This window comes from Microcaecilia unicolor, chromosome 3 (assembly GCF_901765095.1).
Source record: "Microcaecilia unicolor chromosome 3, aMicUni1.1, whole genome shotgun sequence".
Taxonomy (NCBI): Eukaryota; Metazoa; Chordata; class Amphibia; order Gymnophiona; family Siphonopidae; genus Microcaecilia; species Microcaecilia unicolor.
In genome coordinates this window covers 122,528,595-122,546,806 of record NC_044033.1, presented here as the reverse complement: position 1 = coordinate 122,546,806, position 18,212 = coordinate 122,528,595, and the positions used below count along the sequence as shown (strand labels likewise).

Below are 18,212 nucleotides of genomic sequence, written 5' to 3'. Positions count from 1 at the left end.
CACAGAATAAAACGTTAAAAACCGCTTGAAATTCTGAAAGTGGACAAAGCTATGGGGCCATATGGGATACATCCCAGGATACTGAGGGAGCTCAGAGAAGTCCTGGCAGGACCACTTAAGGATTTATTTAATAGATCTTTAGAGATGAGAGAGGTTCCGCAGGACTGGAGATGAGCTCTAGGAAGAGGTGATGTATACACAGTAGAAGCAAAACCTCGCAAAGCAGGAAATGGGTGACACAACAGCGAAGGTGACAAGAATCAGCAGACGATGCTACAGATGGTCAAACACTTAATTGTGAAGCAGAGACCCCAAATAGCTCTGTTTCGGCCAACAAGGCCTGCATCAGGGGTCTCTTCAATTGCAATAAAAAGTTCACTTACAGCAATAGTTGTGGTTAAAATGAGAAAAATAAGGAACAAACTGGGTGCTACGTGCACCAAAATAACTAGAATGCTTTCTCAAACCAGAAATCTACGTTTGCTGAACTTTCTACTTACACATTAACTTTCTTCTATGGATGTCTTTAAAACATATGTTAAAGATGTGCTTCAATTATCCTTTGAAACTTTGGAAATTAAATCTTTATTAATATTTATCTAGGGCTACTAAGCAGGCTTCTCAGGAGGGAGAATTTGATAATTTGTGTTCATCAGATAGCTTGGATTTAACCAAATTTCTGGAATCTTCGCAGGAAGGGATCTCAAAGAGAGCTACTTTGTTGGTAGTCTTAACAGAAAAAAAAAAAAGATGTTGCTGCTAAAAGCTTTCCCAAAAGAAAAAGATACCTTTTTATGGTCAATTAGTCTTGATGTTTCCTGATGTGGCCAAGCCAACTCAGTTAACCTTCCTACAGCTTAAGCCTATAGCTGTGGGATGCACATTCTTTTTGAAGTTTCCTTGAAAAATGTGTGATGATCATTCTTATATTTTTCCTAGATCCTGTACATTTACAGACTTTTTTGTTATCTAAGGTGGTGAGTAACAATCCTAAAATTGTTGAGTAGTAGCGGGTATTATTGGGTTTAAAATTGTATATCTTCACTGCTGCAAGTGTTTTACTTTGTGTTTACTGTTTAAGTGGTTAATCTAGGTTCTCTCTTCTTGATGTGGACTTATGTATGAATATTGTATTTATGTTTTCTTGAAGTTTTCTTTTATATATTAAATTGAATTCCAAATTTAAAAAAAAATGTTAATACTTATTTTTAAATGCTGCCTGTTCACTCCAAACTCTAAAAATTCAAAAATCTTCCAAATTGAAAACCGAGAGCAGCATAAGAGCCCACCTTCCAATTAGCTGAACACACTGCATTTTTTGAATATTAAACCTTAAAACCGGCTCATAAATGGCAAAAAAGCTGTGATTTGTTGAGAGGGATTTCCACATTTCAATGACGTCATTATGTGTTTCAACGTCGGGGCTGCTAAGGGATCAAGAAGAAACCTCATAAAAACACAAGGAAAACAAAAGATTACAATGAACAGAGATTAAATATAAATCAGTTGATAACACCATAAGTTAATAAAATAAATACAGACATGTATAAACATCATTAGATTTTATAAAATCATACTTCCAAATATTTATATTTTAATATAATAAAATCATAAAAATAATCACAACATAAATATAATGTAAAAACATTTGTTATGAATTAAAATTATACATACATATAATAAAATTAATGTTATTAATATATCAGACAAATGTGATTCATACGTTTCATAACTACAAACTACATTGAACCAAACTTTGTTAATCAAAAAGAAACTATATGTAGACAAAATATATCACATTAACCCATAAATAAATTAAAGGAACACAGAATAATTGCTTTCTAGATTCAATCTATGAGGTGGTCACAGAACTGAATCTAAAAATAAGTCTCTGCTCTGTACGCATTAGCAATAAATCATCACCACCACCACCACCCCTCCAAGAGGGTCGGGGTCTAACCAGAACACAAAACCTATAGTGTTCAAATGAATGATCTGCCTGCATAGAACGTTCAACCAAAGGTTTATCTTTCAACAATCTTTTATGAGCACTCCTGTGTTCCATAATACGCACATTAAACTTCCTTTTAGTTTTGCCAACATATATCATTCCACACAGGCAGACAGTAACAGACAGCCCCCTCTGCCTTACAGTTTGAGAATTGTCTTAGTTCAAATTTGTCCCCAATGATGGGATGAATAAATGTTTGGATATTCATATTAACCACACATACTGAACACTTGCCACATTGATAGTGTCCTTTGGATAGGTCCCTTCTCAAATCAGTACTGCTTGGCAGGGCCCACGGTACCAACATGTCTCAGATTTCTTTTTCTCTTTTATACACCATCAGTAAGTTTTTCTCTGAAAAATGATCTAAACTTTCTACCACATGCCAGGTTTCTTCAGAACTCCATATCCTTTAAGACATGTGTAAAAGGCAGAAATTAAAATGACAGAGTAGTCTGTGTACTTTCTTGGGGCTGTAATTGTTCTTCTCTAGTTTTCTTCACTGCCTTATTATAACCACAATTAACAACCTTACCAGGGTAGCCCTTCTCCTTAAATCCATGTCTCATTTCTTGCCTGAAAACATAGATTTAAGAAGGGCTATCCTGATAAACACAAAAGATTAGAAAAATGTTAATTTATGCATCCATGCATTAAAAACGTTACACCAAAACCTGATCTATTCCTATACAAAATTATTCTAGAACTTACAGCTCTCTTCCCAAACTTCAGTCAGTGGACAAGCCATTGTAATCTACGCCCTTCTCCTCTATTGTCAAATCTCAGCTCTGTGCTCTCTGCCCAGTAAGAGTCACCTCAACAAATGTGCCCCCTCTTGCCAGATTCAACAAAACCAAAACCCTCTACTTTGAGGCTGGTGATAGACATTCAGGGGCCCAGGAAAGAAACTGGGGAAGGCGCCCCAAAGCTGGTCTGTAGCCTATGCCTCCCTTCAGCTTGATGCAGGTTTGGGGCCCCTGGCATTTGCCCTGTTTGCCACCACCTAGCGCCAGCCTCTCCATCCCTAGTGGGTTAACATCTAAGAAGCCCTTTCTGTTCTAGTGCAGCCAAGGAAGCACCAGAGCATTCCCAGCAAAACCTATCAGTCTCAAAGCTAAAAAATGTGATATATCTCTATATAGGTCTCTGGTGCAACTGCACCTTGGAGTAGCGTATGTAGTTCTGGTTGCCTCATCTCAAAAAGGATGTAGCATAACTAGAAAGGGTTCAGACAAGGATGACATAAGGGACGAAAGGAATCAGAGGTACCAGCAATCTTCAGACTGCACACAAGAGATTGAAAGGAGAAGATCATATACCAAACAGGGTTCAAACAATATTTACTCAGCAAAGGAGATCTCACAGAATAGATGCCTGACGTGGCCATGTTTCCCCCCCCCCCCCCCCCAAAAAAAAAAGTGCTGCATCAGGAGTAATTGTAGTTACAACAATATCAACTCATAATCCTATATAATAAAAAGCACCTCCAACATTCTGAAGCTGACTCCGTGGCACTGTAGAGTTCGTAAGTCTGTAGTTCAGCGTTTCATTGGCTCTCACTGTCAACGAAGAACCAATCAGACAGAACGGAACTTGGAGGAGGGAAGTGGAGTGGATTGAATCTCTAACAAACAATCATATACAGGGAGGTACGAACATCAGTGGAGGCAAGTGCACAGAACGGAAGGGAAGACAAACATTTAATCACTTTGTCACTCACTCACTCACTCACACACATCACACAATCACTCTGTGTATCTCTCTCTTACACTATCTGTAAAACACACTGTCACTCTCAGTCTCTCACATGGGCAACGGTATGTTGCATTCTCACGAGTAAGGAGCACTTCTGATGTGATTGTTAAACTGATTGAAGGGCCTGAACAAGGAAAACTTTTACCACATTGTAACACAGTTTACACAAAAAATATTGTATATAAAGAAATCTTACACATGTAAACAACAATTATATTCAGAATACAATCATGGAAACATTAATGGCAGGAACTCATTACATTGCTAGTGCCCATTTCATTGCGTTAAGAAACGGGCCTTTTTTTACTAGTAAGTAATAAACAGTAAATAAACCCAGAAATTTAACTAATATTTTTATAAATGTCTTCAGTGTTACTTTTCATTACTTTACTCACTTGTGTGTGATTTAAGTTGGTTATTCAGAACTTTTATCTTTTTATTTATATGTTCTGATGGTTTTTAGTTTACGTAGGGCCTCTTTACCAAACTGTGCTAGTGATTCCCACATGGCAATGCCGATGGTCAGCACTGCTGCACTTTAGTAAAAGAGGCCCATTATTTAGTTTTATGCAAGAATGAATTGGTTTTCATTGTGTTCTTATTGTCCTTAATGCTTTTTCCCTCTTAATTAATTTGCTTTTTACTTCCTTTTTACTTCAGTTGCTATCTGCTTTGTTTTAATGAGAATGAGCATCATTCAGCTGGTTTTTATGAATTACATAAGAAATCTACTTTTAAAAACTATGCAAGATGCTTTCCCATTAAGTTGTGTGAAGACCCATTTTCAAAGCATTTAAGACTTACAAAGTTGCATAGGTTACTACAGAAGGTCTAAGTGCTTTGAACACACACCTCCGAGCATATGATGTCACCCCCTAGCTGGGCCTACTTTATAAAACCTGAAGGTCTAGGAATATAGTTGCAGCTGGAGAACTCCCCAGTTACTCCTGCCCGTTCCAGCTCTGCTTTAAAAATAGCTGCTTCAACTAGGGCATCACTCTTGCCCTGACTGCAATTTCAACTAATGCAGTTATGATCTTGACAATAGAGTGCTCCATATAAATGCTTTTGATACAAAATTTTAGCAGGAATGAAGTCTATAAATTTGGCATAAGCTCCTTAGTAATTAGCCTCCCTGTGTAGTTATGATGTCCACTGTCACCTGGAAGATGTAATGGCACAATTTGACAAACTGAAGAGTAGCAAATTGCCTGGACTTGATGGTATTCTTCTCAGAGTACCGACAAATTAACTTGTAAAACTACTGTTAGCAATATCAAGCATGGGGAAGATTGGAGGGTGGCCACCCAGAAATCTCTCTCCCTCTCACAGCTGGAGGGAATTATATACCGGCGATGCAGCTAAGGGACCAAGCTTCACCTCCCCTTCTCCCTCTAGTGGGGAAAGGAGTAACTGGCTCCCCTAGCACTGAGCAACTGCTCCCCCTGCTGGGGTTGGAAATCCGTTCCACCCTTTTGGGGCTACCCTCCTCTCTCCTGCTTGCAAGGGCTTCTGGGAACTGTAGTTCAGGGATTAGCTGCTTCTCTGTGGGGTCCCGAGTGCCAGCTTTGTCACAAGATCATGAAATAAATTAACAGCCCAGATCTCGCTCTACCAAAGGGCAGGTTCCACCGCCCCCCCAAGTAGAGCAAGTACTGCAAGGTAAGAATAACTGCCCATCGCTTTAGTTCCGAGCCACAAGAGGACATCATGAATATGTCAGGCACGGTGCGGGTGAACTCCAAGGAATACCCTCTCTACCTCCAGAACCCACTGATCTGAGGTGATGTGGGTGCACTCATGGTGGAGGAGAGACAACCTGCCCACTTACCTGGGCTGCCAAGGGGCTTGTGCACCCTCAATGGGTAGGCCCAGCTGCTCCCAATCTGCTGGAGGGGCTGGAGTCCCTGGCTTAAAGACTTAAAGGGTCTACCCAAACCTGAGGTCACTAACCCTGAGCGGCAAACCAGTCAAAAGGGAGCCACTCCCCTGCAGTAGCCCCCAGTAGATGAACACCTCTAGGAACTTTTCTGCCATAGCTCAGGGAGATGGAGACACCTTGATACTCCCATGTCTTTCACAAACTTCTCCAGGTCCTCCCCAAACCGTAAGCACCCCCTAAAGTGCAACTGACTGAAGCATCTTGGAGGCTGCATCTGTGACCCTATGAAGGAGCCACAGCCACCACAGATGCAGCCATGGACAGGCGGACCAACTCATAAAAGGATACCTGCCAGAAGACCACACCAGAATCTAGTCAAGAAATTTCCAGATACTCTGGCAACTGCCGCAGCCAATGCAACATTGCTCTGGCCACATAACCACCACAAATGCCAGCCATGCCAGACACTCCAAAAGTAAAAGCAAAGTGAAACTGCTGCTCCACTCGCTTCTCATGCAGCTTGCAAAAAGCACAACCCCAGTACCTCATTGGGGGCGAAGGTGTAAAGACAGTCCAGGGCTCTGGCCCCCTTGAGGGCCCCATTAGGCAACTCCCCTTCTGCCAGCACCATGGAAATAAGGGCTTTATAGGAGAGGAAAATGCTTCAAGGGCCCCACTAGGCACTCCAACAGAGGATCACTGCGGGAACCTTAAGCATCCCCAGAGATGTCGTGACCGTGTCAATGGATGAGAAAACTCCTCTCACTGGAAATGTAAATCACATGGGAACACTCTTCTTCCTCCTTTTTTTTGTAGATTTACTATACATAGAAAGAATTGGAATCCAATGTTTGGTGTACCATCTCCAGAGCTCTGAGTTTATGAGGGGAATAGTTTGGGGAGGATGGAAAGTTTGGGGGATTGGGCACAGCTTCTGGGGTGATGGGAGTTACTTGCAAAGTTATGAGAGTAGAAAATAGGGAGAGGTGGTTTAAAATGAGGAATTCCATAACTGCTGTGTTTTACTGTATAAGTTTTTATGATACAAAAGCTGGAACTCCTCCCACAGAAATGTACTGTATTATTATTATTTTTTTTTTTTTTTTTTGGGGGGGGGGGTGTTGGCTTATTTCTCTGGAACCAATTTGGCCCATTTTCAAACTGTGCGTTTCTACTGGCTTTTCCTACAAGCCAAGTTTCTCCCTATCCTGTTAGACGTTTGCATAGTTATTCTGCACTCAAACACTCAATCCCTTCTGTATAATTTTTTCCAACTTGAGTTGGGTTGGAAAGAGTAGAAAGAAAAAAAAAGATTTGGTCAGTATTTGTTTTAATACTCTGCCCCCTGCGGTGTGACACTTACTGAATAACCCCGTAAACTATCTTAACACAGTTGTCTAAAGAATGGTATGTAACACAGATAAAACTGCAATACATACAAGGAATCTATTAAACACTTTGCTTGTACTTGGATACTTAAAGAGCATAATATTGTATTTTCAACAATGGGATACCATATATTACCTATCTGCTGTTTATTACCTGGCTGTGAGTATGAATCTTAGATCAGTTATTTACTTTAAACAGACTAGATACTACTTACTACTACTTAACATTTCTAAAGCGCTACTAGGGTTACGCAGCGCTGTACAGTTTAACAAAGGATAGTCCCTGCTCAAAGGAGCTTACAATCTAAAGGACGAAATGTAAAGTTGGGGCAGTCTAGATATCCTGAATGGAGATATAATGGTTATGTGCCGAAGGCGACACTGAAGAGGTGGGCTTTGAGTAAGGATTTGAAGATGGGCAGGGAGGGGGCTTGGCGTATGGGCTCAGGGAGTTTATTCCAGGCATAGGGTGAGATGAGGCAGAAAGGGCGGAGCCTGGAGTTGGCGGTGGTGGAGAAGGGTACTGAGAGGAGGGATTTGGCCTGTGAGCGGAGGTTACGGGTAGGAACGTAAGGGGAGATGAGGGTAGAGAGGTAATGAGGGGCTGCAGATCGAGTGCATTTGTAGGTAAGTAGGAGAAGCTTGAACTGTATGCGGTATCTGATCGGAAGCCAGTGAAGTGACTTGAGGAGTGGGGTGATATGATGACAGGTGGAGCAGAAAATACACAGATTTAGAAACACAATCAGCATGACTAAAAAAAGTGCTGGGGGGGAGGGAGAAGATTCTGCTCAATTTTTGCTTCATCAGCCAAATTGGTCTCATCTTCATTTAAAGTCCTCAGGTAAACCTAACCATGGAACATCATCCTTAAAGTTGCAACTATATAAGCATGACCAGAAATTTGAGTCTGTAGAGTACAGTCCTAGAAAGATGCAGAGATGAACAGCTGGAGAATAAATACAGAACTATTAAAACAGTTAGTGACTGACAATATGCAGTTATTCAGCAAACACAACCCAAACACATTTTAGCCTCTTGTGTAGTGACCATAGGCGCTGACATTTCAAAATGATTGGAGATATTAAGCAGAATACAAATTACACTTCCTTGGACAATGAAGGAACTCACGTAATACTGGGGGTGCTCAGTGCTCATAGACCTGACTCTTATGGTAGCAACATACAAAAACTGACACAGTTTAATAGAGATTCAAGTGTCACTATTTATTACCTGTATTATTTGTCACATATCTATCTTATTGCTTTGCTCTGTACTTGGTTTTAACCCTTGGTCTGATAGCACCAGCTGAGAAGTTGTCAAGCCTCTTAAGCAAAATATTTGTAACACCGTTGTCTCCTACCACTCTCTCTCCCCAAGATAAAAAAAAAAAAAAAAAAAATGAAAAAAAAAAAGACGAAATTGAATAGAAATATCACTTCTAAAAATAAGTATACTCCATCCCCTGTGCCTTTCACTCACTCTATTCCCTCCCCCCTGAACTAGCAGTTAGAGCAAAAAACACCAACACTTGGATATGTGTTTCAAATACCAAATCTTCAGTCACAGAGGCAACAGGGCTCATTTTCGAAAGAGAAAAACGTTTTAAAAGTGGCATAAAGCAGCATTTGGGTGTTCTCATCAAAACATTCAAATTGGTATTTTCGAAACCCATTTTCCAGACATTTTTCTATGCAGTTTGTCTTCAGTGCGTCCAAATCTCAGCCATAATGGAACAAAAACATCCAGGACAAAAACTAAGATGTTTTGAGCTAGACCTGTTTTAATAATGACAGCCACAAAAGAGTGCTCTAAATGACCAGATGACCACTGGAGGTATAAAGGAATGCCCCCTCTTACTCCCTTAGCGGTCACTGACCCCATCCCACTCCCCAAGATGTAAAAGAAACAGTATATAGCAGCCTCTATGACAGCCTCGGATGTTATAGTCAGTCCTATTAGACCAGCAAGCAGGTACCTGTAGTCTAGTGGTTGGTGCAGTGCACTATGGAGAAGGGGACCCAGGTCCATAATCCACTGTTACACTTGTGGTGGAAATTGTGAGCCCTCCAAAACCCACCAAAATTCATATAGATGACACTTGCAAGCATAAGTACCTACTGTACCCAACTGTAGTGGTGTACAGTTGGGTGCAGTAGGTTTTTGGTGGGTTTTGGAGGGCTCACTACAAGGGAGCAACTGAGATGTGTACCTGGGAGTTTTTAGGTAAAGACCACTGCAGTGCACCCTAAGATGGCCAGTCTACAAGGAATGCTGGCTCCTCCTAATCCCAATGGCTTGAATTTGTGTGTTTTTCACTTGGATGGGCTTTTTTTTTCTTTTCAAAAATGGAGCAAAAATATAAACGCACAGAGCACAAAAACATCTAGCAAGTGGACATTTCGGGGGGGGGGGGGGGGAGATGTTTTGAAAATGGCTTTATTTGCTATTCGGATTCTGAACTCAAAACGTCCAAAGTACGACTTAGATGTCAAATAGAAAACGCCCCTCCACGTCAAATAACCATTACTCTTTCCTTCATCTCATGTTTGCATTTTTGTGCTGCAATGTACCAACACAAATTGCTTTAAGCCCTTCTTCTGCACTATCTAGATGTACACCTTCTATAACACACTATGGGGATGCAATCTATCTGAAAACTGTGATCATAAAACTCCTTGCAAACCAGAAAATAAATACTGCTATTCCTCGATAACAAGACAATAACAAGTTTCTATGGAACTTTGGAAGGCTAAGTTCTTTGAAAATATGCCTCAAAGTAGCCTTCGCACAGATCCTTCCCTGGAGCCTTACATTCACCCAGATGCCAGATCAGCACCGTCTCTCGCTTTTACACTGTGTAGGAATCCTCTTAAGTGTTACATTCCAGCAACCATATATTAAAGAAGGAAATATAGAACATTACAATGCATGATTCAATATGTAACACTATGCAAACATTTTTGGGATTGCCAGAACATAATTTTTACTGAGCATGATCAGCTATGTCTATGGGGTGGCACCTGACAAGTATGTTACGAGAATTAGCAACTGTTCAAAAGAAAAAAGGGCTAAACATAAGTGTGTAACTACAAATTTCAAGATAAATACAAAGTGCAGGTTCTACAATGTATAGGAGTTTCTGGGGTGCTTTTTGTTCTAATGTTACCTTTTCTTGCGACATATCTGTAGGTCTCAAAAACCCAAGAATGCCAATAAAATATATAACCTGGATTCCACTGTTCTGATTTTAGTCTCCAGCAAAACTCTGGTACAACTACAAGATTGTAAGAATTCAGACAGTCAAGTGATGAAACAGGTAAAGCGTACAGAAAACAGAAAAGCAGCTGAAACTCGCTCCCAGGAACCCAAGACATGCACCTGCTTGCATCCCAGGTGTGGTCGCAGGAAGGAGAGGAAATAAATGAAAAGGTGCAAGGATGAAAGGGAGCATGAATGGCAGGCAGACAAAATTAAATGAATGAAAAGATGAACAGAGGAAGAAATAGATGGCGGACTGGCAGCTGCCTGATGTAAGCAGGAGCATGCACAGAAGAGGGAGACATGAGAGCCAATGCTATTCTTACCTGCTGGCCATGGCTACCAGAGTGGGAAGAGGATGTGGACTGAGAAGTGGATGGATTAACATTAACAATCAATTTATATTCCATCATATACCTTTCGGTTCAATGCGGATCACACATTAAAAGAAGACTGGACATTTCCAGAAATAAGATGTGACAGAGAGAATATCCCCCTACACTACACATTCTATTCAGCATGATTCAACACACTTTTCAAGTAAGTTTGATCCAATACATCATACTCAGCCTTCCCAAAGCAGATCAACAAGTTTTGATCTGCTTTGGGAACGATGTGTATGATGTATTGGATTTAATATATGGCCTTTGATAAAACAAACATCAAAGTACAATAATCAAACAAAACAGAGAAAATTTGTAAAGGATCATAAGATTTTGTTCCTTTTCCCTTGCGGCACTTTATGCCTGGAATAGACTTCCTGACCCTGTACGTCTAGCTCCATCTCTACCTGTTTTCAAATCTATGCTGAAATCCCACCTTTTCACCACTGCTTTTGGCTCCTAGCTACTACTCATTTGCCTCCCCTTGTTCCTTCTCACCCAATACTTCCTGCACCCTTAATTGTCTTGTCTTAATCCTTAATTGTCTTGTCTTAATTACCTTAATTGACATTGCCCTTAATTGTCTTGTCTGTCTTACTTTTTAGATTGTAAGCTCTATTGAGCAGGGACTGTCTCTCTATGTCAGGTGTTCAGCGCTGTGTGCGTCTAGTAGCGCTATACAAATGTTAATAATAATAATAATAAGATAGCTAGATAGTTCATATTCAAATGGCATGGGCTGCCCTCCACACACACTTGCTAGCCGTAGCTACCATTCCCTGAGGTGCCAAGCACAGGAGCCAGCTGTGCGAGTGCTTGAGAATCCCCAATGTTGAACAAACTCCTTGCCCGAATCCAAGGATATGTCATTTCCATTAGGTTTAGCACCCCCCCCCCCCTCAATAATTTTGAAAATTTGGCTCCTACGGTGATGATGAGATGGATGGCAAAGGTAGCTTTCGGCACCATCTATTCAGGAAATCTAGACTGCCCCGATTTGATTGACTGCACTTTTTTGTCCTTTAGATTGTAAGCTCCTTCGAGCAGGGACTGTCCTCTGTGTTAACTGTACAGCGCTGCGTAACCCCGGTAGCGCTTTATAAATGTTAAGTAGTAGCCAACTGCTTTCGCCTAAGTCGCTGCCACTCACCTGCTGGCCGTGGCTGCCGTTGCCCGGGGCGGCGGGGTTGCTCCTCAGCACCGTGATGTGTAAGGTGAGCAGCAAGAGTCCCAGCAGCAGCAGCAACTCGGCCGCCAGCCGCAGCATCCTCTTCAGCCGGCCGGCTTTGGGGGCCCGCGGCGGGGGAGCCGGCCGCCCGCTCTCCGAGTCCAGCGGGCCGGAGAGGGACGAGGAGCCGCCGCCGTCGCCACAGCCCCGCGAAGCCACCTCGGGGCGGTAAAGCAGCCAAGTCCCGGGGGGAAAAAAGTGAGAGAAGAGCGAGTAGGACGTTCAGAGCGAGCAAACGCGAGAAGCGCCCCCCTCCTGCACGTGGACTGGGCGAGAGGAAGCCCCCCGGGGTCGGGGTGGGCTACGTAAGGCGGACACCCTCGGGGTGGGCTGGCAGCTGCCGCATCCCCCCGGCGGCCGCCGAAGCCCCTCGCTTTGGTGTCGGGTCCGGTGCAAAAAGTTTGCACACTTGCCACAAACTTTCTCTCTTTCAGGAGTCCGTCGCACGCCGCTTCTTTTTCTATTCCTGAGCAGGATTTAGCAGCAGCATCAATCGGTGATTTCTGCTTTTTCGAAATTCAAATACGCTGCTCGGAGCACCTACCCCCCTCAGAGCTGCTTCTAGCGCCGCCTCACAGCTCAGCCGCACGTTTTCTACCCTTGGAGTGAAAGGGAGACGAGCGCCAGGACCTCTCCTCCTCCTCCTTCATCGTGGGGGTGGGGGGGGGGCTGTCACGGCTCCTTGCCCCCTTTCATGCCCGGCTTTCCCTAGGGCTGGCTTGCGGGCATTTGGCGAACTTTACCGTAAGCAGGTAGCGGCCACCCGGGAATCGGCTTTCAGATACCTGACAGCGTCCGCCTCCCCCTCACTGTTGTTGTGGCGCCTGTATGTGTACAACAGAGAGAGAGGAGAGACGCAGGCAGCCAGATCTCCACCCCACCCCCAGCGCAGACTACACACACACACGCCCCCCTGCACTGAGGAGGAGGAGGGGGGCTTCCAGCGCTGGCAGATTTATTTTTCGCAGTCTCCGCTGGTTTGCTAGTCAGTACCCCACCTCTTCTTTTTAACGCTTTCAGCCACGGGGGAAGTGTTGCTTGCTTATTCCAGTGCCATGTGCGCAAGGCGCAATTCAGAGCTCCCACCTACCTAGGATGGTCGCCAGGGGGCATAGCGAGTCACCGCCTAATCCTCCCAGAGTCTATCACACACTATCTAGGAAAGCTAAGTTAGTAGAGTTAATTGGGAGAGACCAGCTTGCTTACCTGAGGCTAGAGTGTAAATCTACAATTAACCCGTTGTTTGCTTGCCCCGTGCGCAAAACGCAATTCAGAACTCCCACCTACCTAGGATGGTCGCCAGAGGGGCATAGCGAGTCACCGCCTAATCTTCCCAGAGTCTATCGCACACTATCTAGGAAAGCTAAGTTAGTAGAGTTAATTGGGAGAGACCAGCTTGCTTACCTGAGGCTAGAGTGTAAATCTACAATTAACCCGTTGTTTGCTTGCCCCGTGCGCAAAACGCAATTCAGAACTCCCACCTACCTAGGATGGTCGCCAGAGGGGCATAGCGAGTCACCGCCTAATCTTCCCAGAGTCTATCGCACACTATCTAGGAAAGCTAAGTTAGTAGAGTTAATTGGGAGAGACCAGCTTGCTTACCTGAGGCTAGAGTGTAAATCTACAATTAACCCGTTGTTTGCTTGCCCCGTGCGCAAAACGCAATTCAGAACTCCCACCTACCTAGGATGGTCGCCAGGGGGGCATAGCGAGTCACCGCCTAATCTTCCCAGAGTCTATCGCACACTATCTAGGAAAGCTAAGTTAGTAGAGTTAATTGGGAGAGACCAGCTTGCTTACCTGAGGCTAGAGTGTAAATCTACAATTAACCCGTTGTTTGCTTGCCCCGTGCGCAAAACGCAATTCAGAACTCCCACCTACCTAGGATGGTCGCCAGGGGGGCACAGCGAGTCACCGCCTAATCTTCCCAGAGTCTATCGCACACTATCTAGGAAAGCTAAGTTAGTAGAGTTAATTGGGAGAGACCAGCTTGCTTACCTGAGGCTAGAGTGTAAGTCTACAATTAATGCCTTGTTTGCGCGCCCCGTGCGCAAAACGCAATTCAGAACTCCCACCTACCTAGGATGGTTGCCAGGGGGTGCAGCAAGTCGCTGCCTAATCCTCCCGGAGTTTTTTTACAGCATCAAGGAAAGCATGGCCACCGAGATGGGGGGACAAAATTCCCCGGGCCTCAAAAGGGGGGCCCGGCGCCGCAGTCCCCTCCACCTGCTCCCCTCCATCCACCACCGGGCCCCCCTGAATTTAAATCATAGAGCCTCACCTCAACCTTGCTCCGTGTGAAAGAAGCACAGCAGCGGCAGCCTACAGATCGCCTCCCTTCGGGCCTTCCCTCCCTGTGTCCCGCCCTCGTCTGACATAACTTGCGTGAGGGCGGGATACAGGGAGGGAAGGCCCGAAGGGAGGCGATCTGCAGACTGCCGCTGCTACGCTTCTTTCACACGGAGCGAGGTCGAGGTGAGGTGCTATGATTTGAATTCAGGGGGGCCCAGCCCGGTGGTGGACAGAGGGGGGGGGGCCGCGATGACAACGACCTCCGGGGGGGGGTGGCGGCAGCGGGGCCCCGGGGGCGGCCTTGCCCATGGCCCAGCCCAGTCTCTCGGCGGCCCTGAAGGAAAGCATAAACCAAACAGTCCCCCAGCGCCTACAGTTAGTTGTGACTTGTGAGAGACTGGCTTGCTTACTAAGGCTAGAGTGTAAAAGTACAATTAAAATGTTCCACCTTTTGGAAGTGAGAGTTAGTTCACTGTTGTCTCCTTCATAAGAGTCTCTTTTATTTTATAGTTCACCTTGAGAGAGACTGCAGTTCAGAGCATTAAATAGCCCCGGGAGGGGATCTCAATAAAAGAGTTTCTAAAACTATGTTCTTTCCATGGGCTTTAGAGTATGGCCATAAGTTCCTACTCATAGGTATACTTTTCCAAGAGGTAAGGAACTCAGATTACTGAGAAAGTGGGTGAAATTTATTCACCTCCTGCATATTAGCATGGATTGGCTAGACAGATAGGCCGGTGCCCTGATGCCTGGGCAGATTTGGATGGGCTGGACTGGGGATTGGATGAGTGCTGGGCAGACTTCTACAGTCTGTGCCCTAAAAAAGGCAAGGACAAATCAACATGTAACATGTAACATGTAAATCAACATCAATGAAAGCCGCATTGAGCCTGCCATGAGTGGGAAAGCGCGGGGTACAAATGTAACAAAAATAAAACATCAAGTGTACATATGTAGTACTGTACTATATTATACCTTATGCTATGAGTTTATCTTGTTGAGCAGACTGGATGGACCCTACAGTTCTTTATCTGCCATCATGTATTATGTTGTTATTATTATTTATTTATTTATTTATTTATTTGTTACATTTGTATCCCACATATTTGTAGGCTCAATGTGGCTTACATAGTACCGGAGGGCCTTTGCAGGCTCCGGTGTAAACAAATACAAGGTGTTGTGGTAAGATAAAGTTCATGTGGTACAGCCACATTAGGGAATAGTAGAACGGAAGAGTTGTGTTATGTCCATTGCGTGCTTTAATTTGGTCGTGTTGCTGAGATTGGGCATTTAGGTCGGGTCGGTAGGGTATGCCTTCTTAATCAGGTTAGTTTTTAGTGATTTACAGAAGTTTAGGTTGTCGTATGTCGTTTTCAAGGCTTTAGGTAATGCGTTCCACAGTTGTGTGCTTATGTAGGAAAAACTAGATGCATAAGTTGATTTGTATTTAAGTCCTTTGCAGCTTGGGTATTGCACATTTAGATAACTCCGTGTTGATTCGGATGTATTTCTAATTGGTAAGTCGATCAAGTCTGTCATACAACTCGGGGCTTCTCCGTAGATGATTTTGTGGACCATGGTGCAGATTTTGAAGGCGATGCGTTCTTTGATTGGGAGCCAATGTAGTTTTTCACGGAGGGGTTTTGCACTTTCAAATCACGTTCTACCAAATATAAGCCTAGCTGCTGTGTTTTGAGTGGTCTGAAGTTTCTTTAGGGTTTGTTCTTTACATCCCACATAAATTCCATTGTAGTAGTCTAAGTGGCTTTGTACCATTGATTGTATCAGGTTGCGAAATGTTTCCCTCGGGAAGAATTGCATCACGTGTTTAAGTTTCCACATTGAATGGAACATTTTCTTTGTTGTGAATGTCACTTGGCTCTCTAGTGTTAAGTTATGGTCCAATGTAACTCCGAGGATTTTTAGGCTATCTGAGATAGGAAGGGTGTGATCTGGGGTGTTGATACTCGTGGGGATGTCCATGCTGTGTTGTGATGAGAGGATGAGACAATGTGTTTTTTCTTTATTGAGTTTTAGTTGAAATGCATTTGTCCATGAATCCATAATATTCAGGCTGAGCTTGATTTCGTTGGTGATTTCTGTCAGTTTGGTTTTGTAAGGAATGTATATTGTGACATCGTCTACATATATGAAAGGGTTAAGGCCTTGGTTGGATAAGGACTTGACAAGTGGGGTCATCATTAAGTTGAATAGGTTCGGTGAAAGTGGTGGCTTTCCACGGTGATGATATGTTTGAGTTGGATTTTACTTGGTATGTTCTTGTGGTTAGGAAGCCCTTGATCCAGTTAAGTATGTTTCCACCAATCCTGAACTTATCTAGTAATCTTATTAATATATTATGGTTTACCATGTCAAATGCACTAGACATGTTGAATTGGCGGAGAAGGATGTTTTTGCCAGTTGCTATTTCCTGCTTGAATTTGGCTAGAAGAGTGAGTAATACTGTTTCCGTGCTGTGGAGGCGGCGAAAGCCTGACTGTGATTCGTGTAATATTGAGAATTTGTTTATGAAGTCAGTGAGTTGTTTGGTTACCATGCTATCAGTTTAACCACCAGCAGGATAGATGCTACTGGATGGTAGTTAGTGATTTCGTTTGTATTTTTCTTGGTATCTTTTGGTATTGGGGTGAATAGGATATTGCCATTTTTCTTGGGGAAGAGACCTTGCTGAAGCATGTAATTTAGATGGGATGTGAGGTCTGATATGAAGCGATCAGGGGCGGGTTTCATTAGGTAGCTGGGACAGGTATCTAGTTTACAGTGGGTGTTGGAAAACCTGCTAATCGCCTGGGTAACTGTTTCGACGGTAAGGAAGGCGAAGTTTAACCAGGTCCGACCTGCCGGTTATTCTCCAATGGTTGGGTCCAATTCATTGAGGAAGTTTTCAATGTCAGTGTTATTTTGAGGTAGTGTGTTGCATAGATTTACAATTTTTTCATTGAAGTATTTCGCAAGTTTATCTGCAGATGGGATGTCTGTATTCCTGGTCATGACCAGGTTGGTGTCTAGGAGTTTGTTCACTAGTTGGTATAATTTCTTTATGTCTTTGTAATCTGTCCCTATTTTGATTTTATAGTATGATCTTTTGGCTTGTCTTATTGCGTATTTGTATTTTCTTTGTGCTTGTTTCCATGTGTTGAGCAGGGCCGGTCTTAGGCCGAGGCGACTGAGGCGGCTGCATAGGGCCCCGCCCTTAGGGGGGCCCCGTGCGGCGCACCTCAGTCAGCCTCTTCCCAGGGCCGGTCTGACACGGACGGTAAACAAGCAAGGTAAGCATGGCACAGCGCCACCGCGCCATGCTTACCGCCACCCTGCCCATCCTGGCACCCTCTTCTTCTCCCCCCAACCAAGGAAGGATCATTTTTCTTTTAAATTTACCCTCCATCGCCGGAATCCAGCACAGCAGCGTCACTGAAAGCGCTCCTCCCCTCCCGAGTCCCCCCGACGTCTCTAGCAGAACGCAGCTCTTCCTGATTTGTTCATTCTCATTGTCCCGCATGAGAATGAACGAATCAGGAAGAGCTTCTGCGTTCTGCTAGAGACATCGGGAGGACTCGGGAGGGGAGGAGCGCTTTCAGTGACGCTGCTGTGCTGGATTCCGGCGACAGAGGGTAAATTTAAAAGAAAAATTATCCTTCCTTGGTTGGGGGGAGAAGAGGATGGCAGGGGAGGGCAGGGGGGACAGGAGGGTTGCTGGACATGGGTGGATGGCAGGGGAGGGGGGTTTCTGGACATAGATGGATGTCAGGGGCGGGCAGGGAGGACAGGAGGGTTACTGGACATGGGTGGATGGCAGGGGAGGAGGGTTTCTGGACATAGATGGATGGCAGGGGAGGGCAGGGGGACAGGAGGGTCGCTGGACATGGGTGGATGGCAGGGGAGGGGGGTTTCTGGACATAGGTGGATGGCAGGGGCGGGCAGGGAGGACAGGAGGGTCGCTGGACATGGGTGGATGGCAGGGGAGGGGGTTTCTGGACATAGGTGGATGGCA

General features: G+C 44.3%; 1 protein-coding gene across 2 annotated transcripts in view; it reads right to left on the bottom strand.

Moving 5' to 3' along the window:
• ISM1 (isthmin 1) overlaps positions 1–12,813 on the bottom strand; it is a 178,889-nt gene extending 166,076 nt beyond the window's left edge. Inside the window, exon 1 of one of the 2 annotated variants that reach the window (XM_030196339.1) lies at positions 11,831–12,813. In XM_030196339.1, coding sequence (XP_030052199.1) covers positions 11,831–11,947 — 117 coding nt within the window. In that variant the 5' untranslated portion in view covers positions 11,948–12,813. The remainder of the gene's footprint in view (positions 1–11,830) is intronic. The other variant, XM_030196340.1, reaches the window with a different exon arrangement.
• Positions 12,814–18,212: the final 5,399 nt, after the last annotated feature.